At 39.7% G+C, this 14,098-nt stretch overlaps 1 protein-coding gene across 8 annotated transcripts in view; it reads left to right on the plus strand.

Moving 5' to 3' along the window:
* CABIN1 (calcineurin binding protein 1) overlaps positions 1-14,098 on the plus strand; it is a 236,290-nt gene that overhangs the window by 40,794 nt on the left and 181,398 nt on the right. For 5 of the 8 annotated variants that reach the window (XR_004648280.1, XM_034791361.1, XM_034791365.1 and 2 more), the window contains 4 exons: positions 2,775-3,036; positions 7,643-7,903; positions 8,749-8,900; positions 9,549-9,727. Coding sequence is in view for 7 of the 8 variants with exons in the window: in XM_034791361.1 (XP_034647252.1) it covers positions 2,775-3,036; positions 7,643-7,903; positions 8,749-8,900; positions 9,549-9,727 (854 nt within the window). In the remaining variant the exon portion in view is untranslated. The remainder of the gene's footprint in view (positions 1-2,774; positions 3,037-7,642; positions 7,904-8,748; positions 8,901-9,548; positions 9,728-14,098) is intronic. The other 3 variants (XM_034791366.1, XM_034791368.1, XM_034791367.1) reach the window with 1 other exon arrangement.

Here is a 14,098-nt window from a genome sequence, read left to right on the forward strand (position 1 = left end):
CAGAAATATTTCTCTTGTCTGCCTTTTCAGTATTCACCATCTCAAAGGGATACTTTCTAAGATGAATAAGCTTCACAGAGTGACAGTCCCTCATTTTAAAAATTGTATTTTCTATTTTAAAATTCCTGCAAAAAGTGAGCTGCAATAATCTTAAAATGCCAATCAATAAACCTAGGACGTGCAAATTCGGCTTTTCCTACCAGCTTCCTTCTAATGAGATGGCAAAGGGATTGAAGTTGACAAAAACCTTTTCTGAAGAGCAAAAATATTGTTAATTTCAGTCATATAACAAAGCAACAGGGAGAGTGTAGGCACAGAGCAAAGTTATATTTGAAAATCTGCAATCAAAACAAACCCAGCATCATAGCCTGGTCATGATTGAGTCTTCCAGTCTAGGAACTGGGATTTTTCAAGTGTTGAAATCTTGATTCGGTGGCTTATGATAAAACTACAAGAACATTTTAATACAAAATGAGGATTTTTTTTGGAGGGGGAGGAGTAAAGCCCTGTCAGCATTTGAGAGTGTCACTTCAAAATTCTGCTCCACAGGCTGCCATTAATTTGTTACAATTAATTATCCGGCAAGCAACATAGTATTTTCACATTATCTTTTCAAAATATCTAATTTTGAAAACCTCATGGAATGTGGGTCTTCAGATCACCTTTTAATCTGACATGGGGTGAAGTTTTAAGTCAATGTTGGTAAGCAGAAACTTAAAAGTATTATAAATATGATTAACCATCTGGTGTTAGAATTGCATTAAAAATTGGAAGCTCCATACCATTGCTAAAATGGTTTAGCAATTTGGGTTCATCCAATGTGGAGAATCCCTTTGAATTTACTGTCACTTATAAGTAAGGATATGATTTAGTCACAGAGGTCACGGATTCCTTGACTTTAATGGACCTCTATGACTTCTTCAGCTTCAGCCCTCTCTGCAGCAGCTGCAGGCTCGGGCCGTAGCTGTCCTCCCTCTAGCAGCTGGGCCTGTCAGTCCCACTCCCGGCAGTCAGGGCCGGAGCTTTCCCCCCAAAGCAGTGAGGGCTATCAATCCCCTCCTGCTGGTGATTTTTAGTAAAAGTCATGGACAGGTTGCAGACTTTCATGAATTTTTGTTTATTGTCTGCGACCTGTGCATGACTTTTAGTAAAATAACTGTGACAAAATCTTAACCTTATTTATAAGCATAGTGCTGAATCTTGAGGTATTTCATCGCAAGGTAGCTTTTACCATACTGTATCATGGTGTGCACTCACCGCTGTGGCGCTTCCTGCTGGTTACCTTGGGAATTAGCTCTTCCAGCTCCGGAGCGCGTCCTGCTGGCCGGTGTCGCCCTACCGGCACCTGCTTCCTTTCAATCTCCACCACTGTACTTCAGGCCCCGCATCCCTCCCGGCCCACGGTGCCCCTTCTCTGGAGTACGGCCCTGCAGCAGTGCCCATAGACTCAGTGGTCCTCCCCTCCGTGGGGAACCCCACCTCGCCTCAGTGACCCACTGCCAGTCTTCATATAGCCCCTTCCATCAGGGACAAACTTCAGTCTGAAATGGCCACTCCTCATCGGCAAGGGGGTTGGACCTGCTGCTTCTTCCTTCCCTGGCTGCTTCCCCACAGCCCTAGTATCTCCTCCGGTCCTGAAAGCAAGGCCTCTGCCTGGAGGTTTGCCAGGCTGGAGCTTCCCTAGCTCCTCCTGCCCTTCTCCAGCACTGCGCTGTCCAAGGTACCCTTTTTTCTATCCGGGAGCCAGGTCCATCTCTGTCCCCAAGGCTGGAGAGAGACTGACTATCCCTTCTGGTCTGCCCTCTTTTATACTGGCTTGGCAAGCCCTGATTGGTTGCCTCCCAGTCCCCTCCAAGGGCTGGGTTTTAACCCTTTCTGAGCTGGAAGAGGGTGACCACCACGCTACACATACAGATGCTCTCCGGGTTACGCAAGACCCGACTTACAGAACTTTTTCCGTAAGGGCAGATTTGCGTAAGCTAGAAATAGGAGTTTGGGGTTTTTTTGCGTAATGGTCAGACAAACGTTTCTGACTTACGCGAAATTTGAGTTATGCAAGGTGTTCCGGAACGGAATGCTTGCATAAGTCGGGGAACGTCTGTACATCAAATTTTGTCCTGAAGGGAGATTTTTTGGTTCCTACTAAGTCATGTTTCCATCAAAAAAGCATAATGATAGTAAAGATCGAGTGCCATCCAGTCCTGCCATCCAGAATGTTGTTGTGAATACGGGCTGTCTGTTGGACAAGATTTGATAATGTTTAGAGGCTAGGATGAAAGGGCACCATATTGTTTTGATAGGACAGCATGGTTTCTGAGAGAAGAAGCTGGTTGGAATGGAACTGTTCAAACTTGGACATATTGAATTCGAATGAAAAGACACCAGTTATTCATTTTCTATGATGATGGATGTTTAGGACAATATTGGGTTAGCTAGAAAATGGAGGTTTTCAAAATCGACATACACATTTTATCCATTTTACCCGTTTTTGTGTTTCATACAATTCTAGACCAGGTTCCTCATTCTGTTAAAACACAAAATGGGGACAAGGGAAGTGTTTTTTCAATTAGTTTTGAGAGCAGTAAGGATTAGATGTGTACGGTGTCTCCCAGAATGCCACTACCATGGGAGGATGTGCAGCAGGAATATTGTTTTGGAGAAGCCTGTGATGTAAGAAAGAAACATCTGGAGAAATAGTAAAAGGAATAATCACACTCATGATTCAAGATACTTTGCAGCGAGTTTATTTGCTGTGTTTGTTCTTTCTTGCATAGGTTTGATTCTTGGGCTGGCATGGCGCTGGCTAGAGCAAGTCGAATTCAGGACAAGTTGAACTCCAATGAGCTGAAGAGCGATGGCCCCATTTGGAAGCACTCTACTCCTGTCCTCAACTGCTTTAAACGAGCCCTGGAGATTGACAGCTCCAATCTCTCTCTCTGGATAGAATACGGAACCATTTCCTATGCCCTGCACTCTTTTGCATCCCGACAGCTTAAGCAGTGGAAGTTAGAACTTCCCTCTGAAGTTGTGCAGCAGGTGGGGGTCTAAGTTAGAGCTGTGTGAACTTTGAAATGCTTATTTAAACCTTATAATCTTTCTGATTAAAGCATTCAGTACTCTTGGTGTGGAATTGCTACACTGCATGATGACTTAGCAGCATTGCTAGTCACAGCATCCACCCAGCCCCAGTGAAAATAAACATGTAAATTGCCAGTGTGAGCACTTTTTGAAATTTTGTTAGTTTCTTCTCAAAATTAGTCTGTCAGAGATTTGGGCCTACTTAGACTCTTCCTCCAAAGATCACTCAAAAATGGCAGAAACAGCAAGGAAAAAACAAAAACTTAAGAATGTTTAATGAACTGCAAGTATCTACAATACATTTACCTTCCCTGTTAGTAAACTTCATACAAATTACTTCAGAATAAGATGAAATATATCTTTTTAAATAGTCAAAAGACCCGAAAATTGGGCAGCTCATATTTGTGTCCACACAACATCATTTCTCTTGTGTCATAATGAGGGTTCTCTTTTTGTTACATTTGGGTTATTTACTTAAGCTCATGATCAAAATTGTTAAATGACAAACATCTCAATAGCATTTTCAAGGAAGTAATTTACGTGATAATTGACCCCAACCAACAGCCATGCATAAATTATCTTGATTGTGAAATTTTCTGCTGATCCAAGTGGGAAAAGCAACTTTAATCTTTATAAACTTGGGTCACTAGATATAGACAATGTTGTATCCCCCCCTTTCTGATTGATACGTTTATCTTCCATCCTGACTCTCAAGTATCAGATTACAATGAAGGAATGGAAATTTGGGGGCGGGGGGGAGGGGGAGGTGAATTGTCACTGGTCTGTGAGCTGTTAAATACTCATGAATATCTAAAGTTCCCCAGTATATGAATGGAAGAGAAGGTGCAATGAGAACTGCCTTCTTCTCCTACCTTCTCGAAGGCTCTCTTCCCTCCTGCAAAAGTTCTGTTGAAATGTGCTCTGAATCCTAGAAAGTTATCCCTGTTCCTCAGCCTGAAGTTAAACCATAATGACTTTTTCAGCAAAGGTAACTAAAGAATATGCCAGAGAAAATGTGGAAAAGGAGACTCAAAGAAACAATACTGGCGTGAACCACTGTGGGAAATTAAAATGAACTTTCTTATATGAGCTGAATGGAAAACAAGGTCTTAAAATATCCAGTTGCAGAAAAGTAGAGAAATCACAATCTCTGGAAACAGAGAGATACTTTCTTATAGATAACTTTAAGCATCAGGAGTCATGTAGGGATATATGGCTTTCTAACTGAAAGTTAGATGGCTTCTCAGTTAATAAGATGAGCACCTTGTAGTGGTTCAGTATAAAGAATACTTCTCTCTCGAGCACCGTATGTCACTGGGGAGATTTGGAAATCATAGAATCAATTGCTGTGTTCAGACTGTCATGTTTGGAAGCCTACAATAAGAGGCATGCAACCCGAGCCAATCGGAGTTTATTTTGAATCTCTCCCCGATGCTTTTCCATGCAGTTTGTTCAGAGACGTATCTTTTTCTAAATCTTAGTGGTTTTACATGCGGAATGAGGTATGAATTAATCAATTTAAGAAATGAGGCACTGTCTTAAAGACCATTGTTTCAGCCAGTATCCCTGCAGATAAAGACAAAATGGCCATTACTTGAGTTTTTGAAGAGATCCATTAAAGTAATATTGGGAAATGGAAGGTGTTTGCATCCTGAAAGCAGGAAAGAGTTAGGACTGCCTGATAAGATTTTGACTTAGCTGCACTGAAAGTTAATTGGTTATTTTCTAATCCTTTTATATTGTCAAAATTTTAAATATACCCTTTTGTGATCACAGAGTGCTAGATGTGTGAAAACAAAATTCTCAGTTAACTCAAGGTAGTGAATCATTTTCTTCAACATTCTTGAGCTAGGCACAAAAGGAGCTGAAAATTCTATTTGGAAAACATGGGTCTTGGGAGGGCCCCATGTTCAGAGAACACTCATCTCAAGAGGCTTAGTCATTCTTCTTGGTTTTTTTATTCAAAAGTCTCTACGAGACTCTCATCCTGAGTTAGGTGAACTGCAAAGAAAAATAAAAACTTGAGCTGAATTTCTGTGTTGAATGCCCCCATTAAGGAAGCTCTGAGGGATGTTCAACACAGAGGGATGTCCAGCCCTCTTGGTAGATCTTGGTTCATGGAAGCTATCCCAGATGTTTGAATACAGTCCATGGTATTTGCTATGTCACAGAATGATGCATTTTGGCATGTCTTCAGTGAATCAAGAGGTAATAATAGGGTTCCACTAAGGTGGGGAAAGAATGTCTAAAAGGTTAATTATAACGTTTGTATGTTGGATGCCTCCCACAACTTGGTTAGTGAGGAGCTTAGCAGATAAATCTAGGCTTAAATTTTTGCTTTGCAATTTGCCTTTATATATATAAAAAGCGTTTTCTAGAGCAAACTTGCCCCAGGGGGTTGAATTCAGATTTTTGTCTTGCAGTAACACAATCAGAAGTCAACAAGGGTGTTCCCATGAAGCAAAATGAACATTATATGAGCTGTTGATAATTTGGATTATAAACAAAGTGGTGGCTGTCAGCAGCCGTATTCCATAGCAGCAGATGATCTACTGAAATAGCATCTCTAAACAAACATGTTTGTGGGAAATGCACTGAGTTGATTTTGAATTCATGAAGGATAACTTCAGTGAATCGCTATGCCTCCCAGGAAAACAAAATAAACATTTTTTTTCTCAAATTTACTCATCCAGGTTCTTGCTGCTCTTTAGTAGATGCTATGAAAAGTATCTTAGCATGTTCAGGATCTCAACTTCTCATTTCCTGTTTATTCAGGAAATATTAAAACTAATGGTGAAAGGTCAGACACCTAACCAAGGCGATTACACCATATCAGTCTTTCGGATCCTGTTTTTAGATTTCTTGCTTCTTCTAAAGATAATTTGGGAAGGTGATCACTGTGGTGGAAAGGGAAAGAAATACAGGGCTCTTTCCCATCAAAATTGTGTCTGATTGGCATGAATTCTCTGATAGAACAGTGCTAGAATTAGTTATTAATTTATTTGCAATTTGGTAGTTAGAAAGATTCATCTTTTTATTTGTCCACATACAAATTTTGATGTAGTTATTGAGCGATAAGAACCATGGGACATCATGATGCTGATATTAGAGTAATTTTACTAGCACCTCTACTCTCCCATCTCTTCCAAAGCTCTTGAGGTGTTAGCATCCCAAATGTTAATGGGAGGAGATTAAATTACATTTTCACCCTTCTCAGTTTTGAGTGTTCCCAAGTATAAATATTTACCACCTTCCCATTCTGTATTGATATATGTAGTACCACCATAGAAGTGTGCAGAGCTTTACACACATAAGAAACATAGCCTCTTGACTATGTTACTGCTCTTAGTTACATGGTAACCATACAAGGTTTACTGTGGACTGCCATATAACAGTGTGTTTATTACATCTCTAAAGATTACTTAGTAATTATACGTAAGAACTCCAAAATTAATTACCTTGAAGCCCCAAGTTATTACAGCCCCGCGTCATTCTTCATAATAAAGACATGCTCATTGCTGTCTTGTAAACCTATCACAGTGAGGTACTTACTAAGGAATTGAGTGGACAATACTTTAGTTACAATATGTTACAGAGTTATAATGTGGGTACAGACCATCCAACTTAAGTTTCCATGCCCCAAACCAGAATATTTATTTAAAATGGCTTCACTCTTCTTTCTAAAATGAATGTGTTATAAAGGTATAAACCTTTGAAAAGGCTAAGCTTTCGGTGTAACAAAAGGTGAGTTAGAACAGCGTGATTCTCCCTGTCAGGGATATATCTGTTTAAAAAAAAATACAAAACCACTGTTGTATACCAAACCATAATCAAAGGGATTCTCCTTAAATGAATTATGTAAAAGGGGGCAGATGTGTTTCAAGAATATTTTCTGTTCAAGAAGTTCGTAATTAATGTTTAACATTATATTGAAACTCTGTAAAATAAAGCAACACTTTCCCAGACAGTACTTAAGATGCTGTCATAACTTTATATTTTTAAATATTTTTTAATTCAGTCTTGGGGAAGGCTAACCTTAATTTATGCTTTTGTTTTGTTTAGTAAAAATCAATACTGCTGTCTTGCTTATGGGGTCAAAATCCGATTCTTACCAACTACTATAAAATGTATTTTCTTGTGAATTCTAATGTTCTATGTTCTAGCAGACTATTAGTTGCAGAGTTAGGTAAATATCCCTAATTCTTATTTTTAAATAAAATGTGTTGAGGGAATTGCTTACAATGATGGAAAAGAAACAGAATCACTGTCTGTTAATTTCTCCACAAGTGTTTTACGTTTATACATTTTTTTCTTACCGCTTTATTTCAGTCATTAATGTAAGAAGGCATTTAACTGAATGAAACACAGATTCATATGCACTCCATTGACTTTTCAGAAGCCATTTGGGTAGTTGGATACATTTTGTATGCTCTGCCATTAAATCCAAAGGATCTTTAAATAACCTATTGCTTTTTTGAGCTTTCATATGCAGTAGAATAAATTTCAACATTGTTCATTCCAGCTAAGGGTGAACTCATGTTTTCAGCATCTTGTCCCATTGCAGATGGAAGAGCGTCGAGACAGCATGTTGGAGACAGCCAAACTCTGCTTTACTTCGGCATCTCGCTGTGAGGGAGATGGAGATGAAGAGGAGTGGCTTATTCACTACATGCTGGGAAAGATTGCAGAGAAGCAAAAGCAGTCTCCTGTTGTCTATCTGTTTCATTACAAACAGGCAGGTCACTACCTCCATGAGGAAGCTGCCAGGTATCCAAAGAAGATTCACTACCATAACCCACCAGAACTGGCCATGGAGGCATTAGAGGTAAAATGGGAAAACATGCACAAAAGCTTAGTGCAAGGTCTACTAGCTAAACTGAATCAGAATTTAACTGCTGTTACCATGGTTTAAGTGTGTTGAAAATGTTGACACACATGCATAGTTTAACCAGTAGACACCATTTTCTGTTTTTTAAAACATGGAAGGTTTATATTTTGTTTTCTCCAGTTAGTTGAAATAATGATAATCATTATTATTAGCATAGTGGCTATAGATGTGCATTGTACTTTACAGATGGAAATATTCAAGACAAAAACCAGGAATCAAATGGAATTCCTAAATGCTTGCATTATAAAGCCAGTTTATAGGTATGATACTGGTATCAGATAATGCTACTTTTAATCAATGACCAGATGATCATAATGGTCCCTTCTGACCTTAAAGTCTATGAGTCTATGAGTCTACTTATTTAATGAGAGTCAAATTTGCTTTACCCACATAAAACTCATCAGTCAGACTTTGAGGTTGAAGTGTAGGTGGTTGGGGTGAAATCCATCCCCTCGCCCAGAGACAGGGCATGAGCCCATGGGCTGACGTAGTAGTCACAGACCCTCTGCATCCATGGTGCAGCTTGTTAAGGACATTGGCTGTAGTATGTATCCAGTGACCTCCTCCCATGTCTGTCCTCATTGCTTCATTTTATTGCCTGAAGGGAACACCTTTTTGTTTTGAGACCCTGTGCCGTTTACTTGACTTGGATAGACAGGAAATGTCCTGATGAGGTACATGTGACAACAAATAATTTTTGCAGAACAGGGCCAACTTCTTGGAACTAGTTTCAGAATTCTGAGCTTTCTACTGATTTAATGAACTGTGTTTTGTTTTCCTAGGTTTACTTTCGGCTTCATGCCTCTATTCTGAAACTTCTGGGGAAGCCAGACTCTGGGGTGGATGCGGAGATATTAGTTATTTTCATGAAGGAGGCTTCTGAGGGACCATTTGCCAGGGGTGAAGAGAAGAACACTCCAAAAGTTACAGAAAAGTGAGTGCTAACTTCCAGAAAATACTCTGAAAACATGCTTTTTCCACACTAAGTAGGCTTTTAGTGTAAAGATTATTATTTGTGCAGACACCTACATAGATTCAAAACAGGTGTGCCACAGACTATTACGGTAACAATGAATATACCATAAACCAACAGAAGCCACAAAATATTAAGAATTTAACTCACTCTTATGGCATCGAGTGTTCCACATCATAGAACTTATGTTATTGATTTTTCTGAGATCTCTGCAATATATGGGCACAATGTAGGGAGGAAGGTTAACAAGAGAAGGGGACAACCTCATCTTTGGATCCACTGGTGAAACCATTATTTTTGATTAATTAGCAGATGTTTACTTAAAAGTCTAGCTTAATTTATTGACATGAGCCCTCCAGCTTTGGTTTGTTAGCGGCTATAAAATAAAGATGTTTTGACACAAACCACTGATGGGGATCCAGTTTGCCCTTTTTCATTTCTTTCCTGTGTCTTATGGTGAAAATCCATCTTGTTGATGTTACTAATAGATTTGATTATATACAGAAGATAATGATGGAAGAGGAGCAGTCTATTTCCATTTAATTTATATAGAGACTGACTATGCTAATACTCTTCCTTTTCATTTTTCTCTTCTTCCCATCTACCCAGGGAAAAGACTTGCATGATTGATGAAGACTCTCACTCTTCTGCTGGAACAGTACCAGGCCCTGGGACTTCCCTCCCCTCTTCCTCTGGTCCAGGTCTGACATCCCCACCTTACACAGCCACTCCAGTTGACCACGATTACGTCAAATGTAAAAAACCCCGTCAGCAGGCAACGCCGGACGGTACAGTCCCTGTTCTCAATACTGCAAGCACAGGGAGGTGCTCTAATCATGGGGGGCTTGACCTGGGAAGATCAATCTGCTCATTTCAAGGAGGGTGATGGGTCTGTGGTAACACGGGCAATATTGCTGCTCATTAACTTCATAAATTCACAGTGGTCAGAGCTTTAAATAAAACATTCAAGGTCGTCACCTCCCACCCAAACTAAATGGGAATGGGGGTGGGATGGGGTATTTGGCTATTAAATGGTCCTTCAGTAATGTGGCATATCTCTAGAGCCAATCATGTGCTTGTTGAGCTTATGAGGAAAGACTTGGGTTAAATTGATACTTGAGCTTGTACCATTTCAGTGCTTCCTTGACTTGGTGAGAATCTGAGCAAGTCAGTTAACTTTTTGTGATGTTCCATCCAAAAAATCCCACCAGAGTTTATCCCATTTGGAATGAGGCAGGTGGCGACTGTCTGAATATATTGCTTATCAACACAAGGTGATTTGCATGGTGGTCTAATAGACTTCGTCTTTTAATTTTTTCTTTATTATTTACAATAACTGGCTAGCAGCAAATTTCTGTGGATCATAAAATAACAGCTGATTGGTTTAGAAAGAAAAGTAGTAGGGCAGTGTAGTGGTGTCATTGCAATACAAATTAATAGAAATCTTCTATTTAGGAAACTTGACACTGTCTTTTGGCAGGCAGTTTTGTTTCAACATCACCACTCTGGTGACCAGCTTAGCTATCTGTCCCTCTGGATCTGTGGCTACCAACATTCATGAATAAAGTGCATATTCTGCAGAGCACTTCTGCAGGTGAATGTTGATGGATTACAGCATCCTCCTCGAAGAACTGCTGTTCCTGGTCTGAACTTATTTCTGTAGGGTGGGCTGCTTCCATGCCCGTCAACATTTCAAAAATAACTAAACCATAAAAATGTGACCCAATTTTGAAACCAGTAGCTAAATGTCCAGTACCCAACAAGGTGTATTTTTTCCTTTTTCTTCGCTACTAATAAATAACTCCTGGATTAAAACCAGCAGAAGGTTCTTGCATTTCCTTCACTAACCCGAATATTTAAAAGTTTAGTTTATCCAAACCTTCATTTCAGTATGCAGTAATTCGCTCACTGTTTTAATAGAGAGAGAGGGAGAGAGAGTGTGTGTGTAATGTGTGTACACACATTAGTGTGAATGAGTTGTATATAGGCAGGCACTTGTACTGCTTTAGCTGCTCCATGTCCTTTCTCTACCAGTCTTATGTGTGTGTGTAAAATATAAATGAGAGAGAGAGAGAGAGAATAGGGATAAAGATATAGGGTCTGATCCAAAGCCCATTACAGTCAGTGCGAGTCTTTGCATGGACTTCACTGGGCTTTGGATCAGATCAGGCTCAGACAGCATGTGCCTGGAAAGCAAGAAGTTTCTTTATGTAGCTAGTATGCTTTGGAAATCATTGGGCAATCACCTTTATTTGTTGGCAGGTACATTATTTACCTCTCTGTTAGCAGCCACATTCATTAGCAGATAGTTTTCTGCCCTGTTAGTCAAAGATTCTTCTCAAATAATTCTGCTGTTACTTGGATGTGGGGCCAGTCATGATCTGCTTTTCCCCACACTTATGAAGACTGACATTGCAAATGCAAAATATAAAATTTTTTTTAAAGTATCCTAAAATAATATGCACTGTGTGATTCAATTCTCTGTCAGATACATATGCATAGGCCCTACAGCTTGCTGAAATGTTCTTTGGAGACAAATAAGTCGTTGCAGTGCATGTCATGAGTGCATTCACTCACAAGAAGGCATTATGGGTGATGGCATACTAATTTCCTGATGGAGGAAGGTGGGCTACTTAGCAAAACCAAAAGGTGCAAGCTGAGGAGCTATTACATCCATCAGGGCTGAAGCAGCAATTCTAGGAGCTGCAAGCCTGGCATAGCATAGCTGCTGTCACAGCTATTGAAATTGTCAATTTGTAGAAGAAGCCAAGTAAGGATGCCCTCTAGGAAGGTAGAGTGTGACTATTACAAGTAGAATTGCAAAGCACTGCACCAGTCATCATGCCTTAAATTGCTGGCAAAGCCAAACTACAGCAGCAGCACGCTGTAGAGCCCCAGGAAATTAAAATATTTGCCTTGGGCTGCTGTTGCAGAGGGAGGAGTGCTAACAGGTTGAGAAGCTCAGAAGTTACTCACCTCTGTGTGTGTGTGTGTGTGTGTGTGTGTGTGTGTGTACATGTATTACTAATATTGCATTAATTTGCATAATACTTTTCTTAAAATATGTACTTTTTAAAGTAAAGTGCTACTGACATCTTTAATGCAATCTAATTGCTGCAGTAGTGTGGTGTCTGCATTTCCATTATACTGTTCCTAAAAAGAGTCAATTGCCTTTTTAATAAAAAAACAAAAAAAAACTTACTACTTTTGTGAAACTTTGCTATTCTGACACCAGTTGAAATAACCCACACTGGTATTGTTCATGAATGAAATAGTTTGGCCCAAATTCAGTTCAGGTATCTACCCTAATTGTCTTAGTATTTTTATATACTTATTACCATGGCACCTGACAAATTAAATGACAATAATATAAGTGACTACAACAGATCCCACACACAAACATCCCCTCTGCCTGCATTGCCACAAGCAAACTTATTAAATAACTCAGCAATGGTCCATAGTCAAACAAATGCTTTACCAAGATATCTTCTACTGTACCCTGAGGTCAGCAAACTTGCTGACTTCAAGAGAGAGTAAGTTCATCCACAGGGAGGAGCCCTTCACTGAAAATCACTGGACTCCAGTCCTCAAGTGTGCACTTCTACACAGCTGAAATGTAAAGGGCAAGCATTTATTTTCAGGTGATGTAGCTGTCATGTCCATATAGTACTATGTAGCGTAGTTGTATCCATTTTGGTCCCAGTATATTGGAGAGAGAAGGTGGTGGGTGAGGTAATATATTTTAGTGGACCAACTTCTGTTGGTGAGAGAGATAAGCTTGCACCTTATCTCTCTCATATTGTACTATAACTGTCCAGCATATTTCTATATCTGGGAAAAGATGGACACAAAATTCAGAAATGACTGCTATAGTCTAGACCATTTTGAATCCCTGTAGTGCTGGTTTAGAATATCATGCTTTAGACAAACTGGAAAATATAGAGCAATAAAAGCTTGTAGAGTAGTACAGTACTTTATTGTACAATACAGTACGCACATTTCTAGCTCGGTCTCCCTATGGCAGCTGCTGACCTGCATCTTTCCTTCAGGAGGCAAGAAATATAGCTGAGTTGCAGCTAATATTTACTGGCAGTTGTGCATGCACAAAACAGCCGGCTTGTTCTTTCAGTGCTCTTTCTTATGCATTCACCAGGCAACATCCCCTTTTCCCCTTTGTTGTCTTAGCCCAGCCTCTCCTTTTCCCTTCCCTCCCCTTCACATCACTGGTTTTGTAACCCAACAGAGTAAAAATCTGAGTTTAACAGTGGATGAATCCAATGTAGACCTCCATTATTTACTTTTTAAAAATAGCAGTCTGGGATTAAATAGGACATTTGCCTCACCTAGGATATCACTATGATTAATTTACCCGGCTAGAGGGCCAACTTTCTACTGAATGCACAGTGATTAATCCTTGGATATGTGCAGCTCTTCACAGAGAGACAGGAAGAAAATAGACTTTCAACAGTTACCGTCTCAATGTGTTCAGCTAATCGCTGGTTTAAATATTGACGTTAATTCAGAAAGAGAAAAAATAAAGGTATCTAAATAAAAACCGTTATCCAAATAAGAAATCTAGTTCCCAGAAAGAGAACTGAAAAGTTTGTCCTTTTGCTGTAGTATCTGTCTTTTGAATATATTGATGTTCAGCTATGTATATATCTACCAGTGAAGCGTTGTGAGAGAGTGCAGAAAATGCATGGAATGCCCATTGCTACTGTAATGCTGAAACATTATATTGTTGTTGTCTTTATCCATGTCATTTACTGCCTTCTGTTCAATTAGATGTGATCATCCTTTTTTTATGTTTTATCTTTGCTTGACTGCTTTTGCAACCAATATTGCCCGTGCTGCCGCTAACCTTTATACAATTCTGTTCCCTAGACATTTTCTTCCTGCTTTTACCTGTCACGGCTTGCTTCAGTAATTGGCAAAAACTGCATGTTAAGCTCACTGGGAAAGGCTACTTGCTTTGTGCTGTGGGAGGAGTCCCACTTCATAGTCTGTTGGTCCTGTGATTCTGCAAATGTTATAGAGATGTACAGTTTCTGCGAGAGTGGGATTCTCAAGGTATTGATGAGTCAAAGGTGATCCATGAGGATATTGTGCATTAACTTGTCACTGGTGCCAAGAATTTAGTAAGATTCAAAGAGGGATCG

This window comes from Trachemys scripta, chromosome 15, assembly GCF_013100865.1.
Source record: "Trachemys scripta elegans isolate TJP31775 chromosome 15, CAS_Tse_1.0, whole genome shotgun sequence".
NCBI lineage: Eukaryota > Metazoa > Chordata > Testudines > Emydidae > Trachemys > Trachemys scripta.